Raw genomic sequence first — 18176 nt, forward strand, 5'->3', positions numbered from 1 at the left:
AATTCTCACAACAGTCCTGGGAGGGAAATACCACCACCACCAACAGTTTGTAAATAAGGAAACCAAGGCAAGAAGGAATTCAGTATTATCTACCAACTGATGTCTGAAAAATACAGTGCGCAAGGGAGGCAACCTATCATTTAGCTAACATGAAGCCACCAGCACAAGTCTCCTCCCAGAGCTTGAGGATTATCCTGGTCACAGCCCCATCCACTCATCACAAGCAAGAGGCAGCTGAAAGGATGTGAAAGAGAATTTTTGGTTTTTCTAAAAAAAAGGCAGATGTTTAAGTTTGAAAAGCACAGTTCTGGGATCCTGGCATTTGAACTTAACTTCTGCCAGTGGAAACAACAAAAACGTATGGGAGCCTGAAACGAGGCTACTTACCAGAACAAGGCAGCTGTCCACCAGCGAAAAGGTCCCTGACCGCCCAATGCCGGCACTGCAGTGGATCACCGCAGGCCCGTGCTCAGGGTTCAAGGAGCCAGATTCCCGCACTTTGAATAAGAAATTGAGAAACGAAGCTGGTGATTCAGGGACTCCAAAATCTGGCCAGGTAGTATAATGAAAGTGAGATATTGTTCTGGTTTCACCAGTCTAAAAAGTGAAAATTAAGGGGGAAAGGTTAGTTCTAAGTTTTTTCTTTTAAAAATCTACTGCAGTAAGATGTATTTTGTGTAATGCACCATGACTTTTCATTTGGTTGTTGATAATCACACATACAAGTTTGGGAATATTTTCTTTAGAAGAATTTGAAATATATTAATAGTTAACACTTTTGTAACAATTACTATTTTGTAGGTACATTCTAAGCTTTTTATGTATTAACCCATATAACAATCCCATTAAAATCCATTTTCCAGATGAGGAAACCGAGGCAAGGGTTAAATAATGCACCCAAGGTCACACGTAAGAAGATGGAAGAGCAGGACTGGAGCAGCACCTGGGTCTCCACCACTGACCTGCACCACACACGCTGCCAGATCCTCTCAAATCACACATCGTGATGAGTGAATTCTCTATTTTTATAAATTTCTACCAGTGTAATTTCACATCTTTACTGGTTTCCTGTTTAAGAATTTCAAAGTTTTGGGCCTTCCCCAGTGGCTCAGTGGTGAAGAATCTGCCTACCAATGCAGGAGACATGGTACTGATCCCTGGTCTGGGAAGATCCCACATGCCACTGAGGAGCTAAGCCCAGGAGCCACCACTATTGAGCCCAGGTGCCCTAGAGCCTGTGCTCCACAAGCAAAGCCACTGAAATGAGAAGCCCACACACCACAACTAGAGAGTAGCCCCTGCTCGCTGCAACTAGAGAAAAGCCCACATAGCAACGAAGATCAGCATACCCAAAAGTAAATAAATAAAATTATTTTAAAAAATTTTAAGTTATTTAAAAAAAACAATTTCAAATTTTTTTGAAGATACAATCGTCCTCATTATAGTTACCTTTCTGATTCAGCTACACAGGCACAGAGGAACAACTCAAGAATTAAATACACAATCTTTACATTTTTAACTGAAACTGCTCTCCTAATTGCTGTTTTCCACATGGTAACAATTCCCAATCCTAGAACTGTTGACACGCCTTGGCTGATGTGCTGATAACATGGTTTACCAACATGCTAAATGCTTCCTGTCTCATATAGCCTGACTGGCTAGCTACTCAGCACCGCTTCCTGGATATTCCCAACAACCTTTATTTCTGCCTAACTCATTATGAAAACATCCCTCAGCTCTGCCAGCGGCCCCCCATTCCCGGGAGCACTGCTCTGCCTCCTACTCCTCATTCAGGGGGAGCAGGGACCCACTAACAGTTCTCTGCACAATTTTCAACCCAGGCACATGGTTAACATACATCTTCCTATAAACAGGCCTGATGTTCCCGCCCTAAGGTCCCAGGAGGTGTTTTAACCCTTTCCCAGACAACCACCCCGCTGCAGTCCTCAGCCACCACACTGTGCTGACCACGCACAGCTGGCCAGACTTGGTCCCTTAGGGCCTGAGCCAGGTCAAGATGGACCTGCTAGAGCTCCAGGCTGGGCAGGGGTGGTGCCAGGACCCTGCTCCCACGGCTGTGGCCTATATGGTGCAGTTCAACTTTGAATCACACCCTGGCCCCAACCTAAGGTCACCCCACAATCCTGGGCGACCACTTGCTTTTTCTTCGCTTGAATGATGTTGGCTCAAGATCAATGGCCTCTTTCTTTTTTCCAAATTCAGGTCACAGTGTCTGGGACACTCAAAGCCAGTTCCCAGAAATGCTCGCCAGTGTCTGTATCATACAGTCTTCTGCACTAATAGATTTCTGAAAATCCATCTTTTTCTTCCCCAACAGGAACGTACTAAAGAACTTTTTATAGGTAATATTTTTTTAAATTAATTAACCCCTCCTGAAACAAGACATGAAAAACACAGCTCACAAAAATCACATTAATTCCCAAAGGGCCATGTGAAGTAATAGGATCCACATGTTTACTGCTGTGGTATAAAAAAGTTTATGTGCACAACTGGAGGCCCTTTCCCTCATTTCATGTTGGAAAAGTAATGAGAAGGGGGAAGGGTTCCAGAGCGGGGAGAGCTCAGATAAAATTCATCTCTACACGTGGACCCCACAACCTCCAATAGGGTCCTATTCTCTACACTGCGAACCCATGACTTCCAACAGAGTCCCCAGTTCTCTACAGGCGGACCCCGCAATTTCTGACAGAATCCCAGTTCTCTACACATGGACCCCACAATTTCCAACAGAGTCCTAGTTTTCTATACTCGGATCCCACAACTTCTGACAAAGTCCTCGTCTCATACCGGTGGGCTCGCCCCTTCCTCCTCCGTGGTCACCATGCCCTTGGTCCTCCTTCTGTGATGCCTAGTCCAGGCCTCCTTCACTTCTGACTGCTGCCCCTCACACCAGACTCCAGCTGGTCTGCACACACCTGCCAGTCCGCACATCCCCGAACTGTTTTCTTCAGAAAACACTGTGTTGTGCACACCACCCCTGCACAAAGACGTTAGCACGCACTGTTCTTAGGGCAAAATCTCATTTACATTTTTTTTGAAGAATTCTAACTCTAGTCTTTGAATAAGATGACAAGCTCAGAGTCCATGGAGGCCAGGAAGCTGGTCTATGAGCTGAGTAGGGACAGACAACAGGAGCTATGAGCGTGGGGGTGAATTGGGTGTGCCATACAGAACCATTCAAATTCAGGTTAACTATTACTATTATCAGTCTGAAGAGGACTATAAATCTTCTAATTATTATTAAAAAATCTACAAAGCTCTGTGGCCCAGGCCCAACTTTAGGCACAGGCAGAAGGTAGCAGAATTGTGTTTCTGAGACTGTCATATGCCCAGTTTCACCATCTGTTAATGGGGTTTGAGAAAGCACTTACTTCACAGGCTCCAGTGAGGAATAAACAGGCAACCCCCACACCGGAGAAGCCTGAAGAGACACAGGGACACTCGCTGGCGGCCTTAACCACAGCCCTAACACTTCCAATCAACTATGACCTCTCCACGATTCCAGTCTCCTCATCTGTGTTTCTGCTCCATCTGGAGAGCAGCAAGGTGTTGACCCTGTCCCCCTCGAGGTCACTGTCACTGTCCTAGTCCAGTCCTTAACCAGCTCCTGCAGGGCCGCTGCAATGGCCATGCTAAATACATGGTCACCAAAAGTCACTCTGGGAGTTGACCGGAAGCCCAGATGGTGAAGACAGCAATATGCCAGGGGCATGAGGGCCCAGTTCTAAGCAGAGGGAAGGGCGTGCCTGAGACAGGCACGGGCAGGAGAATTGGTGGGTAGAAGAGTGGCAAGGGCAGGTGGGCTGGGGCTCCCACAGGGGCCGTGGAAAGGCTTCCAGACCCTTGGGGAAGGACTCCGCATTTCAGAACAAGCACTCAGGGTGGTGAACAGTGGACTCAGTGCACCCACTGTAAGGACCCCAACACTTTAAGTGACCGAAGCAAGAAATGGGCACAAGCTGGACGGAAGGTGCACAGGACAGACAGGAGCCTGGTGGGGCAAACCTGGGGCAGAAGAAACAGAACTCAGCACGACACTGTCTTCCAGGAACTCAATCACCTAAACCTGACCGAAGACACATGGAAAACACCAAAGGGCAAGTAAACAGAAAAGCCCGAAAGGCAAGTTCTCCACGTGACCTTGGATTTTAAAAGCCCCTCAAAACTACCTCCACAGCTTAAGCCATTCAAAAGCAGAATGGACTTGTGGGCAAAAGTTCAGATTGAGCTCTCATCATGATGCTGAAAAGACTGCTGGTGCTCCACTGCTCCATCAGACACGTCAGACGCAAGGTCCCCTCAGAGAAGGCCTGATAGGGCAGCTCTGCCCAGGTCGGTCAGGAGACCCCTCTAGAAGCGACCTGGTACTCTGACCTCAGGAACAAGAGAGGGTGGTCCTACTTTATCAGCACCTTCTCCTTCAGCTCGCCCGTCTCCAACACCCTGGCTCCTGCAGGCCCTCCCGACTCACTCCATTCCCATGGGAACCCTCACCCAGGGGAGCCCAGAACCTCAGGCACCATCAGAGCACTAACTCATGCAGTCAAGGTGACAACCCCATGAGGCAAGCACGCCATCACCCTCGTTTTGCAGATGAGCGAACATAGGCACAGAGATCAAGTACGGGGCTGGTCACACGGCCAGGAGCAGCAGCCAGGATTCAGGCCACATGGCTCCTGGGTCTGAATGTGACTAACACAATCCTGTCTCATTCACTAAAATGCTACCTTATCCTTCCAACACTGCTCACTCTCACTACAGACTGTGAAGAAGAACATCAACTGTTGCTGTTCAATTACAGTGGACTCTGAACACAGGCCAGTAAGAAACCACACGCTGCCAGCAAATGAATCGCAGGGGCTGGCCCACTCCCAGGGTGGCCTCCGCTTCAGAAACTTTAGAACCAAGGCTCTTTCCACAACAATTAAACTTGGTTCCATGTCATTAGAAGTTAGGAGATATGGAATTCGGCTAAGTAATCTATTTATGGGAAAAATCCATTAACCTAATAGATTTTTAGGTTATTTTCTTTTAGTAAGAAAAACAGGATTAGGAGTTTATCTACATTGTAGGAAGACCACGGGTCAAACTATATACATGTGAAAATACTTCACAAGCTGATAAACAAAATACAAATGTATTTTATTATTTCAAGTGTAATCAATTCTCAGGACAGAGAAAAACACCTATGCCAATCTCCTGCTAAATCAATTTTAATGCCACAAGCAGATGCAGTACCTAGGATACATAAATACTAAGAGAAGGTGATTCCCAGAACCATGAGAAGTTTATGGAAATGAAGTTCTATTTCTGGGAATAAGGGCTGGACAACCAGTACCAAGTAGCAGTTGATGTATTTCAGTGCAGCTTAAGATACACACAAATGAAATCACTGGTGCAAAACACACACAGTGAGGAGATTCATAAAGAAGGCCCCTCCCTGAATGACTTCAGAGCTGAGTTATGTTCTCATGGAAGCTGGACCCAGTCAGATGCACACAGTACACACCTATGCTTATGTCACAAAGGACAGGTGTTTTAGGAGATAACCACAAAAGATAATTCGGCACATCTAGAAAGTGTATATACCTCCCTTCTCCACAATTTTTTTTTTTCTTTTGGATTAATGATCACACATTAATACTCAATTCACTTAATACTTAACTAAAACAGTATCTTGCTTTATAGACCAGATACATCCCTGAAGCCATTTCTGGGCAAACATTTTCATATTTTCTAGTTTTTCTAGTTTCTGAGTGTATCTCAGAATCACTCTTAGTTCATATTTTTTCGTTATTCTAAATACAAACCAAAGAAAGCAAAGAGGTGAATGGGAAGAGGGGGAACTATGTTGATGCTTAGACAACAACAGTAGGGTCACAACCAACTGCGTGCCTGTTTCTCACCCAGGCACCAAGGAACGAGTCTTACATTTTTGGAAAAAATCCAAACAAACACTGATGAGGTCATACGGTAAATTTATTTCACCATTTTCACCAGCTCAATAAAGACACATTTCCATGTGACAAACCCCTCGAATTAGCAACTCTCTCCAAGCGTCAAGAACAAGAGCTAGCATTTCCCAGGCACGTGCTCTGTACCAGTGCCTTTGCACATATCTCCTCACATGATACCCATGTCCTCACTTGATGTCACAAATGTGAACAGGGAGGCACCACGGCCACCCCCTACAGACAAGGGGGGCCTGGGCAGGGATCACTGAGCAGCAGCACTGGATGTAAACCCAGGCTGCCCAATTCTAAAGCCCTCTCCCTCAATCTTCAACCAAGTATAATACTGATCAGTTGCTCAGAATCCTCATATATCAACCTGAACTTCACAATTCTTAGTTTCCAGCATTTCTTAAGAATTCTCAGAGTGCCACCACATATGGGAACAAAATCTATGAGGACATGGTTATGGCTGTGAACCATTACAGGCATTGCTGCAATGAATAGGCTGCCCCAAACTTCAAATCTAAGAACAAAGAATAATCCTTAAAGTCACCACATGAAGCCCCATAGTCTGGGCACAAGCAGTCTTACCCTGGTGTTTCCTAACTGCAACAGATGGACTGTGTAATAGGACTTCACGTCCTCTGACAGGAACTTCACGCTGAAGCCCGTTTCCTTAAACAGCATCTCCCGGTCATCTTTTGTAGGCCAGTACTGTGCACATTTAACCTAAAGTTAAGAACATAGACATAATGAAACCACAAAAAGCTGGAAAGGAAAACAAACCACACACAAGCTATATATTTTTCAAGTACCCCAATCTAGGAACAATCACACTATGTTTGATGTTTAATGTATTTTAATAAGATTGACATCTTATAAATGCAGTTTGTAAAATGTTCTTATAACTTACACACTTAAAAAAACAGATATCATGTTCATAAAATGAAAATCAAGTTGTCATTTCTAAAGCAGGATAACCTGTATTTCAACATCATACTGGTATTTACTCAATGTTTCTTTAAATATAAAACTCTTGCAAGAATTGTATCTTCAAACAGTACCGAAAGGCTTTATTTTATAAGTACTTTCCATAAGCTATAACAAACCTAGACAGCATATTAAAAAGCAGGGATATCACTTCGCCAATAAAGGTCCATAAAGTCAAAGCTATGGCTTTTCCAGTAGTCATGTCTGGATGTGAGAGTTGGACCATAAAGAAGGCTGAGCACCAAAGAATTGATGCTTTTGAACTGTGGTGCTAGACAAGACTTTTGAGAGTCCCTTGGACTGCAAGGAGATGAAGCCAAGTCAATTCTAAAGGAAATCAACCCTGAATATTCACTGGAAGAACTGTTGCCAAAGCTGAAGCTCCAATACTTTGGCTACCTGATGCAATGAATCGACTTACTAGAAAAGACCCTGATGCTGGGAAAGACTGAAGGCAGGAGAAGGGGGTGATAGAGGATGAGATGGTTGGATGTCATCACTGACTCAAAAGGCGTAAATTTGAGCAAACTCTGGGAGACAATGAAGGACAGAAAAGCCCAGTGTGCTGCAGTCTATGAGGTAGCAAAGAATTGGACATGACTTAGCAACTGAACAACATTTTCCATAAATACCTGTTAATCTGCTACTAAATACTATATATCTAGCAATAACATTGCATACTTATATACTAAAAGTCAGGGGAAAGAATCAGAAGATAAGCCCCCTTTACCTAGAACTGTTACATTTTGGCAGAACTACTGACGTGGAATTAACATTTTGTGACAATAAAAGCATCTCCCCAAAAGCCAAACTGTGAGGCCAGCAGGCTGCGATGAGGTGAACTAGAGCCACTTCATTGGGAAAAACACTAGGAAAACATCCCTGTAAAATATGGTCGTTTCTCCTTTTAGATATCACAAACAGGTACAAATAACAATCAAGAAAAATACTTCCAAAACAAATGAATGCTATGAGCTAATACTGTGAAAGTGCTGCATGCAATATGCCAGCAAATTTGGAAAACTCAGCAGTGGCCACAGGACTGGAAAAGGTCAGTTTTCATTCCAATCCCAAAGAAAGGCAATGCCAAAGAATGCTCAAACTACCACACAATTGCACTCATCTCACACACTAGTAAAGTAATGCTCAAAATTCTCCAAGCCAGGCTTCAGCAATATGTGAACCGTGAACTTCCTGATGTTCAAGCTGGTTTTAGAAAAGGCAGAGGAACCAGAGATCAAATTGCCAACATCCGCTGGATCATGGAAAAAGCAAGAGAGTTTCAGAAAAGCATCTATTTCTGCTTTATTGACTACGCCAAAGCCTTTGACTGTGTGGATCACAATAAACTGTGGAAAATTCTGAAAGAGATGGGAATACCAGAACACCTGATCTGCCTCTTGAGAAATTTGTATGGAGGTCAGGAAGCAACAGTTAGAACTGGACATGGAACAACAGACTGGTTCCAAATAGGAAAAGGAGTACGTCAAGGCTGTATATTGTCACCCTGTTTATTTAACTTATATGCAGAGTACATCATGAGAAACGCTGGGCTGGAAGAAACACAAGCTGGAATCAAGATTGCCGGGAGAAATATCAATCACCTCAGATATGCAGATGACACCACCCTTATGGCTGAAAGTGAAGAGGAACTCAAAAGCCTCTTGATGAAAGTGAAAGGGGAGAGTGAAAAAGTTGGCTTAAAGCTCAACATTCAGAAAACGAAGATCATGGCATCCGGTCCCATCACTTCATGGGAAATAGATGGGGAAACAGTGGAAACAGTGTCAGACTTTATTTTTCTGGGCTCCAAAATCACTGCAGATGGTGACTGCAGCCATGAAATTAAGACGCTTACTCCTTGGAAGGAAAGTTTTGACCAACCTAGATAGCATCTTCAAAAGCAGAGACATTACTTTGCCAACAAAGGTCGGTCTAGTCAAGGCTATGGTTTTTCCTGTGGTCATGTATGGATGTGAAAGTTGGACTGTGAAGAAGGCTGAGCACTGAAGAACTGATGCTTTTGAACTGTGGTGTTGGAGAAGACTCTTGAGAGTCCCTTGGACTGCAAGGAGATCCAACAGTCCATTCTGAAGGAGATCAGCCCTGGGATTTCTTTGGAAGGAATGATGCTACAGGTGAAACTCCAGTACTTTGGCCACCTCATGCGAAGAGTTGATTCATTGGAAAAGACTCTGATGTTGGGAGGGATTGGAGGCAAGAGGAGAAGGGGACGACAGAGGATGAGATGGCTGGATGGCATCACTGACTCAATGGCCGTGAGTCTGGGTGAACTCCGGGAGTTGGTGATGGACAGGGAAGCCTGGCGTGCTGCGATTCATGGGGTCGCAAAGAGTCGGACACGACTGAGCGACTGATCTGATCTGATCTGATCTGAATACTTCAAAAGCTGCTAAAAGACATTAAAAAAACAAAATGACATAGGAAATGAAAGAGCATAAATTATAACAACTCATAAATGATGTGCCAGAAGAGAAAAAAGAATCAAAAGTAACAGAACACATCATTTCATAAACAAAGACTAATTGATTAAAGGGAACAGGGCTGTGAATAAACACGACAGATGATGCCTTAAGAGAAAAAGGACATTTTTAAAATAAAAAGGAAATAAAGAGAGACCAGTAGGCAATGAAAATCTAACACATATGTGTAACAGAAGGCCCTGGGAGAAGAACAGTAAGGCAAGCAAGGGAACAGAATAAATGTCAACAAGTATAATTCAACAAAAATTTTTCTTTAAAAGAAAGAAAAAAATGCCTGAAATCACATAATAAAATAGCACACTCTGTCCCTGGACAAACTGACCCAGAATGACCAGCACAGACACATTTCAGTACAATCAATAGGATCTGAAGAAAAAAAAATCCTTTGGGTAAAAGACTAAGTAACTAATAAAGGAAAGAGAGTAAGATGTGCCTTTGTGACAGGAACATGCCAGAAGGAAATGGGTAATACCATCAAGTTGCTCAAAAAGCAAATGTGAGCCAAAGATTTTATATTCTGCCAAACAGACTCTTCAGCATCAAGCCAGCAGAGGTATTGTCATCAACACACAAGAAACTGGGACCAGGGCACCCATCCTCAGGATCTTCTGAGTGTGAGCTACACACAGAGCAACCAGAGACTCAACGACAGATGCATATCTACACAAAAGGGACTTAAGAGAGACTAAAACATGCGGTAAACTCTGATGATGGAGGTAAAGCACAACTTGAGAAAAAGAGGATGAGAGAAAACATTTTAAACTGTTTTCAGTAGTTATTTTAGTGATGGACTGATTTTGTTATTACAAATACTTTCTGTGTGCAATATGGGACAGAGTAAATGAGCATAAGACATTCAACATCACTAGTATCTCTGAGAACCAGAATTCATGGTGAATCAACCCTACAGTCCTAAATTTTAATATCAGTATCAAATATCAGAGTATCAGTACAAAAAAAAAAAAAAAAGAGGAAGAAGCATCAGTATCAGTATGAACACTAGTGTTATCTTAACATACAAACATAATTTTCCTTAACTGTTCACTGAAAAGACCAACCCATAAGAACAAAGATTACTATTTTTGCTATGATCTTGAAATACCACTGCTCACCAAAAGAAACCAAGGCTTCTTAAATAAACAGCTGATTCGCACAGGAAAGCACAAGATAAGCCTGCAACAGGGAGTCCTTCCAGACATCAAAGGAGCTAGTAAGACTCTTTGGTTTTTGTTAAAAGAACTCAGGGCCCAACCCAAAAAGCCTCCTCTGGCCAATGAAGGGACAATTTGACTACAAGTAAGAATAACAATGGGCTTCCAAGGTGGGTCAGTGGTAAGGAATCCGTCTGCCAAGTAGGAGGCGCCAATTAGATCCCTGCATAGATTCCTCAAGTTCCCCTGAGGAAGGCATGGCAACTCAGTCCAGTATTCTCACCTGGGAAATCCCATGGACAGAGGAGCCTGGCAGGCTACAGCACACGGGGTCGCAAAACAGTTGGACACAACTTTCATGACTAAACAACAAGGATAATAACTGCCATGGAGTGAACTGAATCAAGGTGTTTAATAAAGTCATGACTTCACAGCATTGATCTCCTCCCACCCCCACACCAAGAAAACCTAAGTGGTGACATATTGAGGATACGTGGGAATCAACTTCTTTTGAAAAATGCTTTTCCTACATCAAGGTGGTAGGTAACTAGAGTGGGAGCCTTTTTTTTTTTTTAATAGAAGCATTTCAACCAAAACTCAAGAAGAAACAATAAAGCTGGAATATCACTATAATCCTAATTAATTAAGGAACTAAACACTGACCAGCAGCAGCTGCTGACATCATTATGCTGACAAACAGGGTATCACCACACACGAGGCAACCTCAACTATCAAACTTGACTTTTATTGAACATCTAGATGAAGGTGATTTCTGATTGCTGGTGGCAAGCTCCTCTTTTTATTACAGTATTTATTCTGTAGAATGAGATGAAACCCATAATCCTCCAGCTGACAACGATGCTCAAATGTCCCAACAACAGCACCCGAATCACTTGGGTCTGTGGGTCACCGTGCAAGCACGAAAACCACTGCAGAGACTATGTTGACACTGCAGGATACCATGGTGTGGCAACAACACTGCAGACTGGAACAGACTAGAAGCACCTTCACTGCCGCTGAAAACCAGCAGCTATTAACTCAGGAAAAAAGCAAGAATTCGGGATCTGAAGGAGCAGAAAAGCCTAGACCTCAGGGCTGGAAGAGATCTGACAGATAACACTTTCTAATTTTCATGTTTGACAGAAGAGGACCCTCAAGCCACAGAAGCTGAAGACTTAACCACCATCACACCACTAATTAGCATTGGATTTTAAACTGCACCTCAAACGTCAATAAATCTATACGTATCAATACTCACTACATCCTGACATAAGAGCCAGTGGTAGTTTATAAAGGTTTTAGAAACCTGTCACTTCAATTCTTCATAAAATTTCCAGGATTCTGTTAATAATAAAGATTCTGATAAAGCCTACGAATTCCAAAGATCTAAGTACCACAACTGGCCAGTACTCACTCCATTATACTTATGTTTGGAGGGCAGTGGTCCACAGTTGTTATTTAAATATTTAAGGTAATAAAGGAAAATGATAGGTTAGTTCCAGTCAGAATCACCCTGACTTTAGTTTTTAGTAATTAAAGGCCAAAACTAATGAATGACTATCCCAAAAGAAGTAAGAAAATATTTGTAGGTTAACAATCACAGACTGTACAGTAAGTTGTAAATACCAAGTATTACTCACCGAGTCTTTCTCCACAATTCGGTTTAGCATGACAACTGCTTTGGTCTTTTGCTGCCAAACCATGAGCCAGAAATGACAACCTGTATTAGGAAGTGGACCCTGTAAGACAGAGAAAAAACAGCAGGTGAGAGGAGGAGGGGACTGACGCTCCAAGGACATGCCTTCCAGGAAGCTTCGCATCTGAGAACAGGAGATCGGGTCACAGAATATCAATCCAGACTCTAAACCCACCTGAACTAAAAACAGGTCTCTGTTAGTTGGATTACTGATTATCAACGATCAAAACTGACTTTTATTTACTTAGGCAGAAAAGAAAAATTCCCAGGCTATCAGGTAGCTCTCTGAATTGAGGGATGGAGAATAAGGCTTGGGCAGGAAAAAAGGCCAAGAGAAGATTTTGTCCCAAGGGGTGTGGGCTTGGGGCAGCACTCCCGACCAGTCACCACTGTCACCCTTTGAGGGCACTGCAATCCTCAGGTGGCTGCAGTGGGTGCAGGTTAACAGGTTTGACTGTTCCTTGAGTAACTCAACAAGCAGTCACCTGTGGGATGCCGGGGGCTGGGTCTGCCTGGAGCTTCAGCTCCACCCAGAAGACAAGGCCATTCAAGTGGTGCTACACTAAAAGCAGCTTCAGGGCCATTGTATCCCAGCTCTGTAGTGGATGTTCTGGAAATATTACCTGAGCTAATAAACTCCATGCTCTCAGTTATACCAATGTTAGAAGGGACCAAGAACCCTGAAGAGCTGCACCCTCAGGTTTGAGGAGCCGTTCCCCTTACTGAGTACATATTTTTCAAAGTTTGAGCTACTTCCAAAACCACACAGTGCAAAGATAAAAACAGCCATGAGAAGACCCCCAGTAAAATGAATGCCTTCTCTTTCATCTAAAAAAATGGATGGATCAGGTCTCTAATGAAGTCACTGCTTAGTGTGTACACACACACACACACACACACACACACACACATTCTACAGTGGTTCTAAAAGGGAAAGAAGGGTTCTCAGCTCTTCCACTTACCAGCAATACAACCTATTATCTTCTACAAAATGGAGATCTATACCAAGGCATCAGCAGGTATACATTTTTAATTTTCATAAAACTCAGAAAAAAGGATGACAAAAATTATAAGCAACAAAAGACAAGCAGAATAACTGCAGTTTCAATAAACATTTAGTGTCTCTGGTTTTTGCTGTCCTTTGAAATATTTTCTGTGCATGTTCTCTGTCCCAAGATACTAGGGACAAAGGCAAAAGCAGTCCCAGCTGTCACAGCTTACATCGGAGGTGAAGAACGGAAACACACCCAGCCCCACCAGAGCGAGGGCTGAGCCTGGGTATGCAGGAGCAGGAAGGGTACCAGCGCAGAGCCTTAAAAACGAGGAGGTGCTGACACATGGAGGGGAGAGGGGAGGGATCAGGTCCATTCCCAGTGTCAGGGCACTCCTGGGAAAGAAGGTGACACAGAGAACCCACAGGAAACCACACCTGCCAAGTGAGAGGTGCTCGACCCCAGGAAACAGTCAATGATCTTTTCTTTACAGAATGAAGGAATATGACCAGATTGGTATATCGCAAAAATTTCTCTAGAGGAATTGTTAAAGATGGACTAGAAATGAGGGACTGGTGGCAAAGAAGTAAGTTGAAAAGCTACTACATTGGTGTAGATGAAAGAGAGCTCCAGAGAAGGGCAGGGCAGCAGAAAACAGGAGAGAATTCGACAGATAAGGACAGCTTTAACCCAGATGACAAAAATAGGACAGGGGCTAGCTTAGTGTAAAAGAAAGAAGGAAAAGAAAAAAAAGAGTTTGACACAGAAAAGGAAGAATTTGTGACATCAAGTGGTCCTGTGGGTAGATGCTGGAAGCTCTGGGACAGGGGGTAGGGGGGACTCGGGAAATAATCCAAAGCTGAAGACAGTGAGTCCACTAGAATGAGGGCAGAGGGCCTGGGTCAGGACACAAAGGAAAGCCCAAATGGACAGGAGATTTAACCTAGGGTATTAGTTGGGTATTTTCTTTTTCATGAAGGGATTTACAATGTTTTATAAAAGGATTATTACTATCATTGAAAGAAAGTGAAAGAAAGTGAAGTCGCTCAGTCGTGTCTGACTGACTCTTTGCGACCCTGTGGACTGCAGCCCACCAGGCTCCTCTGTCCATGTGATTCTCTAGTAATTACTATCATTACTACTATAATAAAAAGCAGTAACAATGCCGCAATGAACACTCCATGGAGTACTCACCGTATTACTTGGAACTACATGAGTTTTTATTAGCACTATTCTACAGATCACAGAGATACATATTGATAACATACACACTTGACTCCTGAACAACAGGGGTTTGAACTACAGGGGTCCAGATACAGACAGATTTTTCAATAAATACACAGTCAGTCCTTTTAGCCATGGTTATGCATCCACAGGATCAACAACCTCAGACAGCAAACTTAATACATGATTGTGACTCAATGAATCTGTGTATGTGGGGCCAGGACAGAAGGGACAATGATGGGACCTGAGCACCTGGGGGCTTTGGCATTGCAGAGGGTCCTGGAAGCAAACCGCACAGTGCTACGGGATGACGCTACACCTTGGGGAACTGAGGAATGAATCCAAGGGCATATCACAATTTCAGGGCAGCAGATCTGAATAATTAAAAGCAGAACCATGCAGCCTATGGAGACCATGAGGCCTCACCCTACTTGTTGTATGACCTTTGTAAAGTTATCTGATGTTCCTTGTCTCTTTAGATGACTCCTCATGTTAACATAAGGATAATAAGAGTATTTACCACAAAGGGTTATCCTGAGGCTTAAGTTATATAAAATATAGAAAAATGTTAAAAACTGCAACCTGTTACTATTTACAACAGTCAAGACATGGAAGCCATCTAAGTGTTCATCCACAGAGGAATGATTAAAGAAGATGTGTGGTACACATATATAAAGAAGATCTGTGGTACATATATACATTGGAATATTGGTCAGCCATAAACAAATAATGAAATAATGCCATTTGCAGCAATGTGGATGGACCTAGAGATTATCAGTCTAAGTAATTCAAAGACAAATATATGATATCACGTATATGTGGATTCTAGACTATGATACAAAAGAATTTATTCACAAAACAGAAACAGACTCGCAGACATAGAACGTAAGCATACTTTTGGTTACCAAAGGGGAATGGGAGGAGGGATAAGTTAGGAGTTTGGGATTAACAGATACACACTACCATATATAAAGTAAACAACAAGAATTTACCGTGTAGCTCAGGGAACTATATTCAACATCTTATAATGACCTACCATGGAAAAGAATCTGAAAAAGAATATATATATATGTATGCGTGTATACATGTATAACTGAATCACTTTGCTGCACACTAGTATCTAACACAGTATGGTAAGTCAACTGTAGTTTAGTAAAAAATAAATAAAAGATTGCTAGCTGTTGTTAATTTTACTTCCCTCTAGGATGTGAAGTTCATACTAGCAGTTTTATGAATGGCTGTTTCATTCACACAATGCCACCACAAGGCAGGCATTCAAAGCTTTGCTGGATGAACGAACAGGATTCAAGCAGACACCATGAGTCCAGAGTCCAGCCTTTTTCTTAAGAAACAAAGGTTCAAAATATGGTTCCAGAGAGTTGAAGTGGTGAGTACAGACTAGGTGGGGGTGAAACCTGAATCAGAATCTTGAGAAACAATTACATTTTTAGAGACTAAGATGACAAAGAGGAAAGGACAAACAAGACTGAAAAAAGAGAATAAGAAAGGGTGTGCTAAGGAATCTAGGGTAATTATTCTTTTCTATTTTTAACATGGCTTTTAAAAACAGAAAGTGAAATTTTCAACTCTAAAAATGACTATTAAAAACATCATGAATGCACATAAGAAAAACTTCAAATATAACAGAAAATGGCAAAGTGAATTCTGTATTTTTTCCTAATTCCCAGAAACAATCGGTACTAATAGCATGTGTATAATTTATTTAGCCAGCTCCTTACAGACTGTTTCTGTCCTACTATTTTTGGTCCTGTGCCATTAAGCTATAACAAATACTCTCACATTTACCTTCATGTCTTTACATATTAGACCTCTAAGTACTATAAACTTTTAAATCTGTGGTTCTGACAGGTGAGAAGTGGTAACTGATTCCTGGTTTAAATTTAGAAAAATTGAGCATCTTTTCCATATATATTGTCTACCTTTACTTCCCTGCTGTAAACTGTGAATTTATGTTCCTTGCCAGTTTTTTTCATAGATTTTCTTTTTGTTTTTGACTTACAGGAGCTGCTTTATGCCAAGTAAAAAAGAGTAATGAATTTTTGTTTTCTGTGAATTACAGATAGCCTAACAGTTGATAGGTACATTCATCTGAACATCTTACCATTTTCAACAGTTTTCACTTTCAGTAACAGGTTATTCTAATCTGAAATGGGTTCTTTAAAAATCTCAAACATTACAAATATACAGTTTATCTTTTTTTCAATTTAATTATAGTTGATTTACAATACTGTGTTAGTTACAGGTATACAACAAAGTGATTCAGTTACATATATATATATTTTTTTCAGATTATTTTCCTTTATAGGTTATAACAAGATACTTAATAATACAGTTTATCTTTGGAATAATTAAAAATCACTAGCTGGGAAATGGCAGCACTGTTAATTAAATCTGTAATCTGATAAACAAAGGATAGCTGGTGTGGATAAACCCAAATCATTTCTGCTATCTCAGAGTGAAAGAACAGTGCCAATGGAGCACGGGTGCGGCCGGTGTGTTGAGAAGGGAGGAGGCTCAAGAGGCCAGTGGGCTCTCAGGCCACCCCATCAGTGGTCCAGGCACCCTGCTCACACCCTCACCTAACACCCAAGACTTGTCCATACTGAAAATACACACCAGGCCAGGGAAGAGAAGAGTTTTCGCGCCTCTGGTCCTGATTCAAGTGAAGAGAAGCAGAAGGAACAAAGTATCCACCAACCGAGACTTTGTACCAAACTTACAGCAAGGAGGACAGCTGGCCAGAAAAGAACCAGCTGGCCAAACCTCATGAACAACTTTCCTGCAGAGAATGTGTAACAGTAACAATTGCTTTTATCTTAAATATACACAGCTGTAAAATATTATGTTACCATTCATTACAAGACAATAGAAAAACCTGAAACAGCCATTTCATCACCAAAAGAAGTCAGGACACACTTTCTGCTCCATCCTAAAGCAGACCCCAGGAATGGCAGTCAGGCCTCCACTCCATGTCACCCCACTTGCCTGGGTTAAGATGTAGCTCCTCTGTGCCTCCTCTATGTCAACTAAGCTGGCATTAATATAATCATTTTCAGCATTCTGCAGCTTAACACGACTGTGATCATCTGAAACAGAAAATGATAAACCATATCGTCATTTCAAACTTGCATTTCTTTTTTATTTGAATATTAATTTTCTGGGTATTTATAAAATGACAGAAAAAACAAAGAAAAATAAATTAGCATCACAACTGAGTTAAATCCCAAATTATTCCTTTTTTTAAAAAGTGCAAAGATGAAATCCTTTTGTTACTGTGTGTTAGAAGGAAGTGCTGCTGTTGGTGGTAGATTAGCTGCTGTTTAAGTAGAAAAACTGATGAAAGAGTAAAACACAGTAAAAGGAATAAAGTACCGATCTTCCCAAAAGAAAAAGGATGGTTAAGACTCCTGGTGCTTAAGAACTAACAAGTTTTCCTACAAAAATCAACGGCCTCCAAAAAATAAGACCGGACAGATCCCACCATAAAACTACATTTCATTTTCTTCCTGCCTCAACAGATCTGCATTCAGCTATATTTTAATAATTTTTATGCTTTTGAACTGTGGTGTTGGAGAAGACTCTTGAGAGTCCCTTGGACTGCAAGGAGATCCAACCAGTCAACC

At 42.1% G+C, this 18176-nt stretch overlaps 1 protein-coding gene across 6 annotated transcripts in view; it reads right to left on the reverse strand.

Annotated features, from left to right (window-relative positions):
• Nucleotides 1-18176, reverse strand: part of PTPN2 (protein tyrosine phosphatase non-receptor type 2) — an 86360-nt gene that overhangs the window by 34686 nt on the left and 33498 nt on the right. For all 6 annotated transcript variants that reach the window (XM_070778976.1, XM_019986808.2, XM_019986809.2 and 3 more), the window contains exons 3-6: nt 17539-17639; nt 12261-12359; nt 6567-6704; nt 388-597 (exon numbers count right to left, since the gene is read on the reverse strand). In XM_070778976.1, coding sequence (XP_070635077.1) covers nt 388-597; nt 6567-6704; nt 12261-12359; nt 17539-17639 — 548 coding nt within the window. The remainder of the gene's footprint in view (nt 1-387; nt 598-6566; nt 6705-12260; nt 12360-17538; nt 17640-18176) is intronic.

This window comes from Bos indicus, chromosome 24, assembly GCF_029378745.1.
Source record: "Bos indicus isolate NIAB-ARS_2022 breed Sahiwal x Tharparkar chromosome 24, NIAB-ARS_B.indTharparkar_mat_pri_1.0, whole genome shotgun sequence".
In the NCBI taxonomy this organism is placed as follows: Eukaryota; Metazoa; Chordata; class Mammalia; order Artiodactyla; family Bovidae; genus Bos; species Bos indicus.